The sequence below is a fragment of the Ipomoea nil genome, unplaced genomic scaffold (assembly GCF_001879475.1).
Source record: "Ipomoea nil cultivar Tokyo-kokei standard unplaced genomic scaffold, Asagao_1.1 scaffold2701, whole genome shotgun sequence".
NCBI lineage: Eukaryota > Viridiplantae > Streptophyta > Magnoliopsida > Solanales > Convolvulaceae > Ipomoea > Ipomoea nil.
In genome coordinates this window covers 2,173,397-2,190,046 of record NW_017619129.1, presented here as the reverse complement: position 1 = coordinate 2,190,046, position 16,650 = coordinate 2,173,397, and the positions used below count along the sequence as shown (strand labels likewise).

General features: G+C 34.5%; 2 protein-coding genes across 3 annotated transcripts; both read right to left on the bottom strand.

Moving 5' to 3' along the window:
* Positions 1 to 3,687: 3,687 nt before the first annotated feature.
* LOC109155419 (protein SRG1-like) lies at positions 3,688 to 5,993 on the bottom strand. 2 transcript variants are annotated; one of them, XM_019303122.1, is made up of 5 exons: positions 5,872 to 5,972; positions 5,605 to 5,821; positions 5,280 to 5,527; positions 4,245 to 4,569; positions 3,688 to 4,035 (listed from the first exon to the last, which is right to left on the bottom strand). In XM_019303122.1, exons 2-5 carry the CDS (start codon positions 5,779 to 5,781, stop codon positions 3,778 to 3,780), a joined length of 1,008 nt encoding a protein of 335 aa, XP_019158667.1. In that variant the 5' UTR covers positions 5,782 to 5,821; positions 5,872 to 5,972; the 3' UTR covers positions 3,688 to 3,777. The 2 variants fall into 2 exon arrangements, with proteins under 2 accessions (XP_019158667.1, XP_019158666.1); XM_019303121.1 differs by having other exon boundaries at positions 5,605 to 5,993.
* A 3,736-nt stretch (positions 5,994 to 9,729) lies between these two features.
* Positions 9,730 to 15,236, bottom strand: LOC109155421. Its single transcript, XM_019303123.1, has 3 exons — positions 14,947 to 15,236; positions 14,643 to 14,758; positions 9,730 to 10,384 (listed from the first exon to the last, which is right to left on the bottom strand). The coding sequence occupies exons 1-3, from the start codon at positions 15,067 to 15,069 to the stop codon at positions 10,030 to 10,032; spliced, it is 594 nt and encodes a 197-aa protein (XP_019158668.1). The 5' UTR covers positions 15,070 to 15,236; the 3' UTR covers positions 9,730 to 10,029.
* Between the last annotated feature and the right edge of the window lie 1,414 nt (positions 15,237 to 16,650).

Here is a 16,650-nt window from a genome sequence, read left to right as displayed (position 1 = left end):
GACAGACTACATAAAAGATGGCCATCCTTCCATTTTCAAGCAATCTAAGAGACAAATTAAAGGCTACCCGGGATGACTCAGGACTGCAGCCTCACATGTTTTTCATTTTATTGAATGAAGTAAATGAAATGACAAATACTATAATTTTTTTTTTTCAAAATCAATTTCTCAAACTCATAATCAATATTACTCAAATTGCCATTAGCTCCAGATTCTCATTCTCACGGTAAGCAGAAAATGTATTGCTCTCATTCATCTCCTTCAATTTATACCCTGAACAAGGTTTCCGTTTGTTCAGGCTCTGAACTTCCTCATTAGTGATCTGACCTCCAAAGAGCATCTTACCAAATCCGTTAGAAGGCTGATGAGAAGTACGGGAGGCGGAGCGAGAAGCGTTGCCGGCAAATGACGAGTCGGATGTCTCAAGTTGACTTTTTTTTTTTAAAGTAAAACTATTACATGGCTGCCACATCATCTAAGAAACACATCAAATAAGCAAAAATAAACACCTCATCAACTAATAACCTGTGCCATGTCATCATAGTAACTTGAGAACCTGTAAAAAATGCTAGACGAAAAAAATTCAATGGTAAGTGGCTCAATATGTACGATATGAAAGTTCAGGGTGCGGGATGAATAATCGGATATAGTTCGGGGTGTGGAATGACACTTTAGCCTATTTTGTATAATGTACATTCAGTACACGAATAATGTACTTTTAATATATTAAAAACATATTTTTTGTTAGGTCTACACTACACTGTATGGACCATGGTCCATACTATAATTTGTCGTAGTGCAATAGTTAAGGCCACAAAAAAAAATTGACCACAAAAACGCGGGCTACGCTAGTAGGCCTTTTAAAAATTATTTTAAAAAAAAAAAACATGACCCTAGAGCAGTAGAGCCTAGAGATTTAACTATTTAAAACTGCTTCATACTTAAACTTAAGGATCAAAAATCATGGATTGTTATGCTGTGCATCTGTATGCACCATGCATAGTGCATACAGATGCAAAAACGACGTCGTTTTGACGTCTAACTTTATTATTATTATTATTATTATTATTATTATTATTATTATTATTATTATTATTATTATTATTATTATTATTATTATTTTGAGATGAAGGAGATTCGCAACAATGAAGAATGACCAGGGATCGAGTCTCACCAGCGGCAGTATGAGAGCAACCTCTCAAAGTGAGGGGGGCTCCTTGTGCGCAGTGAGCACCGGTCTAGCCTCTGTGGTTCATGTTCAGTTGAGTCACCATGATTTACATCCTCCTAAATGCTCTGTCGAGCCGGGGTGTGGGGAGCCCTTAGGGTTGGGGTTCAGCCTTTTGGAAGAACAATATTGCTATTTTATTATGGGATGCTACATGCCTACATCATGATTATGCTAATAATTTTATTTCAAAATGTTACTTTTTTTGAAGATAAAATGTTAAATTTAAATATGTAAACAAACTAATTTAAATTTTATGAAGATGTTTTTTTTTTTTTTTTGTCTTTTTACATTTATCATCTTATCAAAAAGCTAATTTTACCAAACACTTTCAAGCATAACAGCTAGCTTAACAACTCTTCAATTTTCAGCTCCTAACTTATAGTTTTTCAGCTTTCAGCTCCTTTTAACCTCTCAGCTACCTTTTCAGCTAGGTTTGCCAAACATAGCCTACATAATTCATAATCAAATTATATACCAAACACATCAAATCGAATCCAATTCATCAAAGTACATATAATAATTCATAATCAAATTATATACCTAACTCATCAAATTCAATCTAATTCATCAAAATAGCTAACTCATAATTAAAGTATCTAAATCATCTAAATAGTTATTTCATCAAGTACCTAATTCATCAAATTAAAATACCTATTTCACAAAAAATGATAAAATTCAAAAATAAACATCTAAAATGCCAAAATTTGAAATAAATGATAATAGTAATTTTGTATTCATAGGTATGCACACATTAATATTAAATCGCAATAATTTATCTTACGGAAAATCATTGTTTTTCTCCCTCAATTGTTTTTCAATTGTCAATTTAGTTCTTGATTTTCAGTTTAGTTGAATTGACCCTCCAAATGTTTTAAATTTTGTCAGTTAAATCTCCTAGCCAATGTTTTGGTAAGTAAAGGTTGTCTGACGGAATAATGGCTAGGGGACTTAATTGATAAAATTTATAATAATTGGGGGGGGGGGGGGGGGGGGGGGGGTCAGTTCGACCAATTAAAAATTAAGGACTAAATTAACAGTTACAAAACAATTGAGGGACGATAACAGAGATTTTCCTTAAGAAATTATTGTGATTTAATATGAAGGTGTGAAATGAATTATAAATTACTATTATTATTTTATTTGAATTTATTACTCATTTTAACATGATTAGTATTACTCATTATCTGGGGTGGACCCTGGGTGTAGATTGACTTGGATGATGACCTTAAGGTCGTCTTGAGGTTAGCTAGCTTCCTCGGCTCAGCCACGGGATGGGGTTTCCGGGGTTAGCTTTCGAGTGCACTTTGTTTGAGTAACAACATTGGTTAGAGGCTTTTGGACAGTTGGTCACTTAGTCCTCCACGTGTTAGGTTTTCCTCGGGGCGACGTGTTCGTCGCCAGCCTTAGCCACAAGCAATCTTGGGTCGGTGCCCAGGTGCCCAACCGATATAAGGTGGATTTGGCTTGGGCATTACGATCGGCCTCATGCCACCGATAACCTCCGGTTACAACCTGACCCCTTAGGCGAGTTGATCTCAACCTCGGCCTAGGTGTCTCACGTTCGTTAGGGTTAGGTCGTGGGCTCCGTGCTCGGCCTCAAAAGAATAGGAGTTACCTTGAGTTGTGCATGGGCAAACCTGCCCGATGCCCCTACGATGAGCCCGACTTGATTAGATGACGCCAACCCCTAGATTCTCACCCCCCCCCCCCCCCCATTAACTCAGTATAATCGCGGTCCATTGGATGGCGACTAACCCAACTTAGGTGCCCGAGGTGGACAAGGCTTCATCGAGTAGTGGAGTATGCATGGAGGCCCGGGGCTAGCACCTCTGTCCGGTTTGACTTAGGTGACTGAGGTTGACAGGGCTTTGGTGAATGGCAAAGCGTGGGAACCCGAGGTCGACGGGGCTTCAGTGCCAGACCTCAAATCCATGACATGGGGCCAGAGAAGAATCCATGACCCGGATAGAGAGCGAGGATCCCCAGATCGAGCACAGCTTTGGGCCCGGAATGATGGGTTGCGACCTAGTCACATAGCCCAGCACATGGGCCTTAACTTGGTTTTGAGGCCCACAACATTTTTAGGGATTTGTTGGGACCATTTTCCTTGTATAAATTGTCATTGTCTTGACATTACATAACCATGTCTAATTCTACTTCAAAACATTCTTTGTAATATTCTTACATCAATCTACGAAATATTACTATAATATTTTCCCCTTACGATTCCCTCTTTTTTATTATTGCGAACTAATATTCGTACATACTTTGGATCAATTTGTTCCATTATTTTTAAAATTTTCTCTATATATAGAGTCACATGTGATGAGAATGCACACTCATGTGCGAACATACCAACACAAAACTACTATGCAAATGTACGAAGCGTATACTTTGATTGGTATTCTAACACCAAATATTTTGCTAACTAGACAAAATTTTGAGGTTTACTAAACTTTGGTTTAACCACACTTCTGTGTAAATTAAACTTATTGTACAGCAATAGGGGAACATAATTTGCACATGGTGCATTAATTACATTTTAATTAGACATTGTTATTCGCAATTTTAAAGACATCAACATGTGACTTCCCGTCAAGTTTGGTCGAAAAGAATAAACGGAAAAATTCAGGTACACTAATTCTCTTGTATTTTGGTAGGGTTTCGGTCGTGAGAAGGCCCGCCGCCGGACCCAATTCTGCATCCAATTTCGGGGCATGAAATGTTGCAACGGACATCCTTTCCTTGTCCCGGCTTACAACTGCTCTGTGCTCTATGCTACGATATATTCCGTTTGTAAATATCTGTCAAAATTGATTAACTTTAATACAAGTAAATACGGAGTAAATTCTATTGATCGAAAAAGAAATACTCTAAATTAAAAGATGTGTTTTGTCTAAACTAACATGTTAGATTACACATTTTATAACTATAACTTTAAATTAAAAGTTGGATTACACATTTTATACGCTCTTTCTAAAAAATGGAATATAAAAAAATGATATCACTTTACCTCCAATGTATCTCCAATATTGACAATGAGGGAATTAGGAATTGGCACAATGGGAAGCCAAGCGCCATTGTTTTTAATTTGAAGACCTTCTGTTTCGTTGACTTGAAGGAGGATAGTTAGGCCATCTGCATCAGAGTGGGGGCTAAGACCCATCACGAGCTCTGGCTGGGGACATGGTGGATAATAGTTCATCCTCATTGACTGCATCCCCCCTTCATATAACTTACACATTTCTTCATCTTTTATTCCCAGATTTTTAGCAATAAGTCTGAGTATCTTCATGGCTACCTTGTTCACTTCAACTGAGTATGCTTCTATAGTGTCCCTGGTTGGTCCAAAAAGGAACACAAATTTACAAATTTCAACTAGCCAAGGTGTGAGAATTTAAGATTGGACAAAGGTCAAGTTGGGGTGAATCAAATCCAGTTATAATACATATGAGTCAAATCAATACTAAATAATTAACTACTCTAAGTACCTATTATAAACTTATTTCTTTGGAAAAAAAATAGTCAAATATGTCATTGAACTTACACGAGAAAATAATTAGGCTCCTGAACTTTTAAAAGTTGCGATTAATTAAACACTACAAGTTATTAAAATTAGTCATATATATATGTCGTCTCATATACCGGTAACCTATTGATTACCGGTATGCAGACCGTTGTTGACCGCCGTTGTTGATAACAAAATCATTACAGTTTACAAAAAGTACTGCCGATCGATTGGATTGATCACCTTCTTTCGATCGATGAAAAAGGTGACCGGCGTGGTCGCCTTCTCCCGTGAAGGCAACCAGTTCGGTTGCCTTTTTCATTGACAATGGCGACTGGTCATACACTAATACAAAAAAGAACATAGGATACTAACTTTTAGCAATTGTTTTTAAAAGAAAGGTAGGGGATTGTTACAAAAAAAAAAAAAAAAAAAAAAAAAAAAAAAAAAAAACGCAGTGGCAAAATTGTTAAAATTTTAGGGCGGGGCTTATTTATTTGATTATTTTCCCTATTTCTTTTTGTCTAATTAACTATTTACCTGAAAGTGGGTGGTAGCTTAGGGAATAGACGTGGTGATCTTATATGTGGTGGTAGAGTTTTTATGAAGAACATATCTGCCCAATCAAGTTTCTGCTCCTCAGATACAACAAATAGTTGCCCAAATCCCTCAATCTCCCCTGCAATTTGCCCACACTTTTGCTTTTCTTCCAATGCCAGATTGAAGAATCCTTGGACCTCAACTTTTGCTTTCTCCAAAACTGAAGACCTCACTCCATGATTTATCAGCTGCACTTCAATTCATTCGTATTACTATATTTTTCAAACTAATTCACTTATTAAATGCGAGATATGAGTTTGGTTACCTGGAAAAAACCCCAATCTTTGCAGGCAAAGTGCAACCTCCGAAGCTCCGAATCATGTGTTGATTCCTGGGACATTAATTTCTTCATGTCGATAACTGGGACTTGGGTGGAAGAACATGGGGGATTGGATTCAGCTGGAGATGGTAGATCCTGGCGTATATACCGGCTTGGGACCATAGCCGGTTTGTGCTTAGCCAATTCCTGGACATTAGGCACCGGGAGAGTGGCACCAAACTGATGGGTTTGGGGATCAGATTCCATGGCACCTCACTTTCCTTGCCTACTTCTCTGTTTCACAGATTTGGATACAAATAGGAGCGGAATACCAAAACGTGCGTAGCTAGGCGTCACTTGTCTAGTTGACTGTCTTCGATCTCGAGGTATAGCTTAATTAGAGTATCCTCGTTTGCCTATGAGTATCTCCAACCTATTAACACCAAAACACCAAAAATCTCCACCAAATGTCACATCAGTGAAAATATTCTCTACACCAAATTTTATTGTCTCCAACCTATTACACCAAAACACTAAATTTTTAAGTCAAATGTTATTCTACATTAAAATAATATGCTTTCTCTAATTTTAAATTTTTATTAGTTCAGATTTAATTAATTTAATACAAAATATAATTGTTAGTGTAAATAATAAATTTTTAGTAATATTATTTTTATGTTGTTGTTATGTTTAATTTATTTTAATTTTTATTTAATCTATATTCAATATTAGTCTTGTTTAGAGATCTTTCAAATGATATAATTTATTTATAATAATATAACATTTATGTTTAAGTATTTAACAAAATATATAAAATATACCAACAAAATAAAGGATATGAAAGGAATTAATAAATAAAAGCAGGGGCAAAAGATGAATAAAAAAGATGTTCAGGAAATGCCGTGGATGAACAGTGTCGCGCCATATATGGCGCGGCACTGTTCATCATCGCCAAATTTTTTGGCGTTTTGCCGCTCCATTGGACTCTTTCCACCAAATTATTTGCCGTTTAGTTGATATGCAGTCACGTTGGAATGGCCTAAAGACCCAACCCTCAAAAACCTCCCCTCCACATTAGTTAAAAACCTCACCGTGTAGTTTTTACTATTTGAAAAATCAAGAATAATCTCCTATTGAGGATGCTCTTATAATTCGAAAGTACAAAATCTAACATATTATAACTAACATCGCTCCATATGGCAAATCAATGAGATTGTTCAAAGGCAATATTACTTGGGGCCTCACCATAGATAGCCTTTCCCATGCTCATATCTGTAATAATATGAGGCATCCGCAAGCTGTGGGTGACTCAAAGTCGGCTGCACAACACATTGACCTATACAAGTACTATGCGCTAATACCGTAGACGCCCAACTATACTGACCGCGTCCTTCAAAGGTATTTAAAAAAAAAAAATTTAAAAATAGCTTCACCTTATTCTTCGTTATGTCAGGAAAGAGAAAGCCTCGTAGAAGAATAAGGCAACGAGTAGCTTGTTCTACTTCCTCATCAGTATTCCACCCGTTCACAACATGCACTACTGGTAACACGATAACAAATATTTGCTCGTGGTAACGACTTTAGGAAGGTCGAAAACCCAACAATGTAACCTGTCACATTCCTCAATCCATTCATTACATAGACACTTGTCTTTACCAGTGAGGCAGTGACTGCAAGCCCATCAACCTTCAAACCAAATAACACTTCAACGTCTTGAAGTGTTATACCCACCTCACCAAATGGAAAATGAAAGGCATGCACCTCTAGCCGCCATCTCTCTACAAGTGCTGCTATGAGGCCGCGATTGATATTAATACGACGACCTAAATGTGTAACACCGTAAAACCCTACGACCCTAAAATATGCAATCATTCGGGGCTCTTGAGGTTCATCAGTATACATTTTACCTTCATATCTAGATACACTAAGGGGTCGTTTACTTCGTTTCTCTGTTTTTCCATTTCCAGTTTTCCATTTCTCCATTTCTCCAGTTTTCTTTCTCCATTCTTCCAGTTTTCCATTTCTTCAATTTTTCAATTTTCATTCCTCATTCCTCTAATTCTTCATTTCTCTAATTTTCTGATTTTATTAAATACAATCATTCCATATAGCATTTTTACATTTCTACAACAAAGATAACAACAACAACAACAACAACAACAACAACAACAATAATAATAATAATAATAATAATAATAATAATAATAATATTATTATTATTATTATTATTATTATTATTATTATTATTATGTGTGCATAAGGATGAAGAAAGGGGAAAATTAAAAAAAAAAAAAAAAAAAGATAATAATAATAATGAAGCAAAGGCAGAGCAAAACTGACGTGCAAAGCAACAATTCAAATTCGAACTCGCGACGTGCAAAGAAGCAGAGGCACAGTACAAGATTCGAACCCGCGACCTCTTGGAGGAGTTACTGTTCACGCGTGTTTTCTCCATCTCTCCATTTGGAGAAGTCCAAATTTTCTTTCTTCAAAAATGTACATGAAGTTGGAAAATGGAGATGGAGTAAGCATTTGGAAGAAGATATTTGGTAAACAACTTCTCCAATTTTTATTTTTTCCACTTCTCAATTTCTCCATTTTTTGGAAAATTCTCCATTTTTCCAAGTTAGTAAACGACCCCTAATTTTGGCATTATAATTTGGGTCATTCCAAATATATGTCATCATTTGTTACGTGCAGATATTATTATTATTATTATTATTATTATTATTATTATTATTATTATTAGTTGCCAAAAATTATAAACAAAGCCGCATGGAGTATGTACGTACCTCAACTATTCCGGCAACGATGGTGCTAGCTTCAATTATCGATTGCTTCCAATGTGGGCTAGGAGGGAGAAGTGATGATATGGTAGAAAAGGAAGATGTAATATATGTTTCTTATCTTCTCCCTCCCCATGTATTTATGCTTGAAGAAGTGGAGCTGAGGGGGAAAATAAAGAGAGAAGAGGTAGGCTATGTTTGGCAAACCGAGCTGAAAAGGTAGCTGAAAGTTGAAAAATTATTAGTTAGGAGCTGAAAACTGAAGAGCCGTTAAGCTAGCTGTTATGCTTGAAAGTGTTTGGTAAAAGTAGCTTTTTGATAACTGATAAAATCATAAAAGTAAAAAAGACAAAAAAGTACATCTTGATAAAATTTAAATTACTTTGTTTACATATTAAAATTTAACATTTTGTCTTTAAAAAAATTAACATTCTGAAAACTATTAGCATAATCATGATCTAACATCTCATAATGAAGTAGCAATATCCTTCCTCTAATCTAATAATAATAATAATAATAATAATAATAATAATAATATTATTATTATTATTATTATTATTATTATTATTATTATTTGCAGTGAAAGTTGTTGATAAAAGGAGAAGATAAAATGGTTTTAATTGGGAAGTATAAAAGATGTCATTTCTTTAAAATAGTAAAGATAAGATTGTAAAACAATTAGGAAACTACTAGCTTATTTTAAGCTATGAGCTTATTTTAAAAATACTACCAAACAAAGCTTATAGCTTATTAATAGCTTAAAATAAGCTATAAGTTCAGGACTCTAAGTCTCACCTTAATATAAAAGGAGTAAACTGTAAAAGTATATTATGTACGGAGGATATGTTTAGTTTTCCATGGCACCATTCTTTGTAACAGATGCAAACGTGACTGTTACATGGCAAACATTAATTGCATATGTTCCTCACATGCCGTATGCCTTCGCTATGGAATGTGCAAACTGAACCTTCCTCAAAAAAAAAAAAAAAAAAAAAAAAAAAAAAAAAAAAAAAAAAATTAGAGGTTGTATTTATTGATATGTAGTGTTTTTATTATTGTAATCTTTTAATGTTTATTCATTAATCATAATTTTAATAGTTAATTAGAATTTGTCTTCCAAAAAAATGCAAAACGAATTCGGGTCTTTGCTATAACAATAAAGATAATATATTGAGTCTATTATTGCAGTATACGGTTTAGTTCAAATCAAACCACGATCATGTAGTCGTTGATAATGCCAAATTCGATCTTTATAACAACAGAATAAAGCTTTTTATTCTTCATGAAAGTCACAACTGTATGTCTTTGCTTTTCATACAGACACTTAAATAGTTCCAATTGGGACTTACTGAACAATTGTCATCATTCTAAGTTTAATGAGCAATTCCAATTATGAAAGTTGCCAACAAGAAGTCAAGAAGGCAGCTATTGCTAACAAAAGTATTAACTTCAAACCTTGAACCTGCTAAAAGATACAAGGATTTCAGAAAGCATAAAACGCCTGCATCATTTCCTAGTGTGCATATCTACAAACCATATATGACGCAGACTGATTCTGTTACAAGAGTTTTGAGCATTCAAAAGTTCTTCTACTAGGGCTAAAATGGAGAGAAGGATAAAGTAGATATATAGTTTACCTAAGGAATCATGATTTTGTGCTAGGTGTAGGCATTTTACTAGAATCATCTGTTTCAGTTGACTTTTCGTGTGATTTCTTAGCAACTTCTTCTGCGCCATCTTCTGTATTCACTTCATGGAACTTCCTCTTCTTTAACGCCAAGTCTGATGAATTATCCTTCTCAGTTTCCCTTCCTTCCTCGCTGTCTTTCACTTTCCCCTTGTCTGATTTGGTTTCGACAGCTGGAGGGAACAACGGAGGTTCTCTTCCGCTCAATCTACAAAATACGCCCTCAACTGTCTCGCTTATTTCTTTCCCGATCCCATTGTGATCCAATATCAGCTCCCAAACTGATTTAGAAGCTTTCTCAAGCACTGAAGTCCTGTCATCAAAATTACTAAGCATAAAACTTCGATTCCTAAAGCATTATGTTACTCTAAGACTCCTAGATGCAGCAAATTATTATTCACAAGAGAAGAAATGCAATGATTAGTCCATTCAAATCCCAAAAAGCCAGATGACCAACTATGCCAAAGCGTACTTCCATTGGAAGATGAATTTTACCAGGCAACTATTTGGATTAAAGAGAAATTGCAACTATTTTCTAGGTTATATTTACACAGATAAAGTATAAAGGTAAAGAACAAAAGATGTGAGTAGGGACTACAGTATGCAAAAATGCAATAACATGGGAAACAAAAAGACAGTGTCCTAACAATGTACAGTTGCCACTTGTGGTCAAGTGAGGGAGCATTACAACAGTTGCTTACAAATAAAAACAGAACCGAGGAGTATTGTTCCCACTGCAGAATTGCATAGAAATTAATGTAGCAAGCTACAGCCCATGACTAGCATTTATGTCTTGTTATATACATCATAATCCCCGGGGTGCCAAAGTCTCAGTCTACCTCTTCCTCTCCTACTTCCTGTGCTTCTTGCCATATAATCAACACTATCTAACTGCAGCATCCACAGGCCTCCATTTAATATGTTCAAACCACCTTAATCTATTTTCTATAATGGTCTCCAACCCACACTGCTTGTGTATTACTTCAAATAGTCATATATGATGGATCCTTATACATGCAAACATTAGTCTTAGCACTCTAATATCAGTTACAACCATCTTACGGTTGCTTTGTTTCCCAACTACTCGAGACTAGCTGCCATAAAGCATAGGTAGGTAAATACTCATTCAATAGAATGTCTCTCCATGTTATGAGATTTTTCTGGCCAAATAAATTGAGATTGCACTTCTCAACTTTAGAGCACCATAGTCCTATGAATTATTCATTATGAAGAATAGAACCAAGTTATAAAAAGGGTGTACACTCAGGCACATACAACCCATCCAATTTAATGCCCTAAGTATCTAGTTTTTGTTGATCTAAAGGTACTCTAAGCTTCAATGAAATGATTAAGCATTAAATTATAGCAATACAAGTATACAACCACACCAGGAGCTGCCAATCTACACTACACAAAAAGGAAGGTAGATCATCTCTTCACAGTCAAACATGGAGCACTAAGGTATCCACATCAGGGTTTCCCTGTAGAAACAAGATTACTTGCATTTATTTATTCATTTTTTTTTTTAAGTTTGAAGAAAGAACAAGTTGAACCCGTTGAACGCAATTTCACCAAACCAAAGCCAGGTGATGCTATATGTAAAGCTGGTTGTCAGGATATCATAATCCTAACATAGCCCTATTTTAGCTCACTAAGGCTTTGTTTATCCCTGCAGTACTCTCTCACTTTCAAAAATAGGCCTTACTCCATATCAATTCATTCACTATTTTCTCTACATCCCAACATTTTCAACTCACTCCTAAAATATAATATAATATAATATTAGTATTACGGAATATAATAATAATAATAATAATAATAATAATAATAATAATAATAATAATATAATAATAATAATAGTAACATTAAATTTTATTAAAAACAAAAAAATTTGGCCCCACTCTACCTTTTGCAGGCCAATTTGACAGCTTGCAAGCCATGTGTCATTTATTAAAATAGAAAAAATTTAAAAAGGTTGCCAACTAGGATTGCAAGTGAGCCTCTTTCAGGTATAAACTTGGTCTAAGAGGCCAATGATTTAACTATAAAAGCATGTGATCTTTAACCTATCAGTATGAGAATTACAATATTATCATTATAAGCAATACACTTCTTTCTCTAATTTTCTTACATATACAGCTTCTGCCTCCCCAATGGGTGGTGGCCATTCACAACCAACCAGACCTTCAAATTGTTAGTTCTCACTGTTCAAATAAGTAAGACTACTGAGCTAAGTATGCTGCTCTTGAGCCTTGATTGTCAATATTATGCTTTTGAAGACATGAACAGCTTGAATTCCAAATTAATAATGTAGTTGAGTTTGGTACCTGGAGTGCCTTGCCAGATCTGTTAATCTTTACCTCACTATAATTCCATTCTAACTCTAGTGCATTGATAGAAAAATCTATATTCGAACATTCTACTAGAACTTGCTTGGTTCTACCTCTTGAACAGCCACATGAGTTCACTTTGGGCTCTTTGCTTTTCTTGGTTTGGAGCTCTAGCCAATCAAAACTCAAAAGCCAGTAAAATAGTATGCTTGGTTCTACCTCTTATACTTTTCAAAAAAGTCATTTGGAGCTTGGTCCTTTGCTTTGCCCTTGACTTAATCAAGAATATGCCAAATTTCAACTTTGATGGACTAGAGGTGTAGCAAAGTAAGAGGGAAAAGGACAATAAGTGCCTCAGGTCTGGAATAAAATATTGCTACCACAATAATAATGCATCAACAAGAGATGGAGTAGTTGGCAATCCACATTGAAGCATTTTAGCCATTATTGGTGTCACATGTTTCCAATTTTGACAGGTTATTACCCAATCAATGTCCCCACTATTACCAAAGTCCCCCACCCCCAAGTCTCCCCAGCACTCATGTCATTAAAAGTGACCTAACAGAGGGAAATTTTGGGAATAAGGGGGACATTAACTGGGCACTTTTGAAATTATAGGGATCAATAATAGAATGGTAATTTTTACATATTAATTAATACCCACGCTGGCTTCTCTATGGATTTCCACTGGCTTTAAAAGCGTGAGTACCGGAGGGACTCATGATGCAAAACTTTGGGAATAATGGGGATGTTGACAGGATAACTTTGAACTTGAAGGGTAAGACTGTTGAAAGTGCAAACATGAGGGATAGAACATGGCAAAAACTCTTTGCTTAAAATATGATATTTACAATTGGAGAGCCTAACTTGATTATGCCTAACCCTTTTAAGATGTTTTAGAAGTAAAAGATGTAACTATAGAATGGAATCATCTCTTAGGCTGAATTGTCTCATTCTTATTGGTTTTGTTTTGAAAAATATAGAAACAGCAGAAAATGCAAGGGGGTATAATTGAGCTTGGTGACAACTTAAGAAAAGAAAGTATATGGACAGTGGTAGAGCATTAGGGGGGGATTTCAAAAGTTATAACTTTGAAAATATAGCATACAAAGCAAAATTGCTTTCGGTTTTACAGAACTTTTGGTATAAAGAGACTATTCACTAGGTAGAGATTTTATTATAAACCAAAACATGAAAAGGATTGTCTCCTCCTTGGCTAAGTCAAAAACCTAACCTCCACTGCACAATTCAAACTAACATAGCAGCAGCAATTTCAGTTAGGAAAATGATTAACCAGAGTGAAAACTTTAAGATATATAGCAGTGTAAGTAAAAGTTTCTTCCCACCAGTCCACCACCGCTTCTACACATATAGCAACCCCAAAGAACTACCAAGACTATATTTGATTATGGCACTCACATGTCCTATCAACTGAAGCACTTCTGCTTACTAGTATTCCAAACTATGTTGTTTTAATTGTTTCTAGTATAATTCAGTACAATCAAAACTTTGCACCCAAATCACCATCCACTTCTACAATCCTAGAAGTTCAAAATCCAGAGTCTCCATTATTCTATGAAAATTTCAATGAGCAACTTCTTTGATGTTATTTATCCCAGACTTGGACTACAGCTGAGTATTCTCACATGCAAAATCATTAGCCAAGAAAGTGAAGCTTGTTTACACACAAGGCTTACAACTGTAAACATTATACACTAAGCTAAACAAAACCAAAGTGACCATAATGGTGGTGAAGACTCCATTGATGAGTTCTTATTTTCCCAAAGTGATAAAATTATAGGACTATATTTGTACTAAATGCACGTCTTCATATTTTTCGCAGATTGATGAACATCACTAGCTTCAAAATAATGTAACTTGCTATCCATGCAATCCCAGTAACTGTAATGGGTATCTAAATCTTAAACCAAGCACTGTTAAGAGAAAAATAGAAAGGGCTGGAGCTTAATCCCAATAAACAAATTCCATACAGAAACTAATGACACCAAAGTAAGAAGCACAAGAATGACTTTCTTTCCTTAAATTATAAGTATTTAAAATACCATATAATCTACTGCCACTTAGATAAAATACTACAAAGGTGAACTTGATTCGCAAAATAGAATCTTGAATGCTAGAAAATATTAAGTGCACTGTCCTAAGCAATACGGAAACAAAGCAATAAACATGAGCAACGAATAACAAATGTCAGCACTTGAAAGAAAGAGGGAAAATACTGACTCGAGTTCTTGGCGAAGTGCATCAAAAAGCTCTCTTTTGGTCTGCTTCTCGGCCCCAGGAGTGTTAAGAACCTTGCTCTGTTCCACCATTTTTATGGTTGTATTCTTCAACTCTTCCTTAATCAGATTAACAGAATAGTATTATCATCAACAAATTACAAAATAATCATAATACACCCCACTAACGATTGAAAAAACAAGAATAAAAACAGTAAATTTCCTTGCGATAAACATATGTCAAGCAGCAAAGCATAAAAAACCACAAACTAAAGAATTTGAGAACGTTGAGAAAAAATGGAGATTACATTGGCTTTGAGCTGAGTGATGATTTTCAACCGGATAGCGTCGATTGTACCGTCGTTCATCAGCGTCCCCAACACATCTTCGGGAGTTATCACCGAAGAAGAAGACGAAGATGACGATTCCATTACCCAAATCCCAAATAATCGACTTTAGCAGTATGTATATATCTCGGATTTTCAGATGTGAAAAGGAAAATTCGTATACTCGTTCGTATGTGAAAGAAGCAAAAGAGGGAACAGAAAATCTCACAGCTCCATGGCTTTTATAGAACCTCTGACGGGCAGTGTTCTCAAATCTGGATATAAAATTAGGGCCTGTTAGAAATAATTTTGTTAATTAGGTTTTGGATCATTTTAAAATGTGGAGATAATTTTACTTGGAAAAATAACATGAATTGAACAATTTTTACCACAACCTTTTTCAAAAATATAAAAATAAAAAATAAAAATACCCAACAGAGAAAATCCAGTGGCTGACTTCTTCATTTATACCAATTTGGTAGCATTTGCCACCATAACCATAGCCGTCTTTTGTTATATATCAACAATTGTATGTCTTTATCCAGAAATGAAACGTTCATAAAATGAGCCATTAATGGAAGAATTTCATACCAAGGACCTTGTGGTCCATTGGTATCCGGTTGCTCTCCTATAGAGTTCTCCTTTTCTTTTGTAATAAAAAAAAATGAAAGAATTTCGAGTCTCAGTGTAGGCATAAATTGTATGGATATCCCCTTCCTTTGTAATAAAAAAAAATGGACGAATTTCATATTTAATTATTAAACTTTGATTTACGGAAAAGAAAATAATTTTTTGAATATTTATTTCGAATATTTTACATTATTTATTTATTAAATTACACCCTTTAATCTACTATCTACTTCTATATACTAATAAGAGCCAAAGAGAATTACGCTTATAATGAGTAAAAAAATCTACTATACTAATAAGAGTCAAAGAGAATTACGCCTATAATTGGTAAAAAAAAATGATGGTCAAATTTTTTTAATTAAATGAATGGCTCAGATTGATCAGATTTTAATTTTTCTTGAGATTTTCTAATTTATCCATAATTTAATTATATGATTATCCATTAATTTTTCCGTTAAATATTATCTTCCCCATTAATTTTTGTTAATTTATCGTTAACTTACTCATTAATTTCAATAAGAAAGGTCTTAGATTCGAACCTCATCCCAATCAAAGTTGGCAAAATTAGTACTTTATTTTACTCTTATTAAATTTACCCAATGTTTATAATTAAATAAATATTTGAAAGTATATCAATGCAAAATTATATATGAGAAGTTCATACATAATAAGTAATTTAATGTCTAATTTGTTTATTTAAATATGTAACTCATAGTATATGAATACAATGTAATATAGGACATTCATTATAATTGTTACTAAACTTTTTTAAAATAATAGCCGAGTATTTTTGTTGCAACGGGTTCTAATATATTTAATGAATGAATCAACGGTACCTGTCTTTTAGGTGTTTTGCTCAGTGTTCATTTAGTTCAACCATTATTGTTGAATAAAGAAATTTCTAATTTAAAGAATTTAGATATAACCTAAAGATATCGGATGATTGGTAAATATGATGTAACCCAAAAATCAAAATGTTAAAGAAGATGTTTGGTTATTCCATTGTTTGAAGCAACAATTTGTTCCAAACCACTGAAAATACAAACATTATTGCAA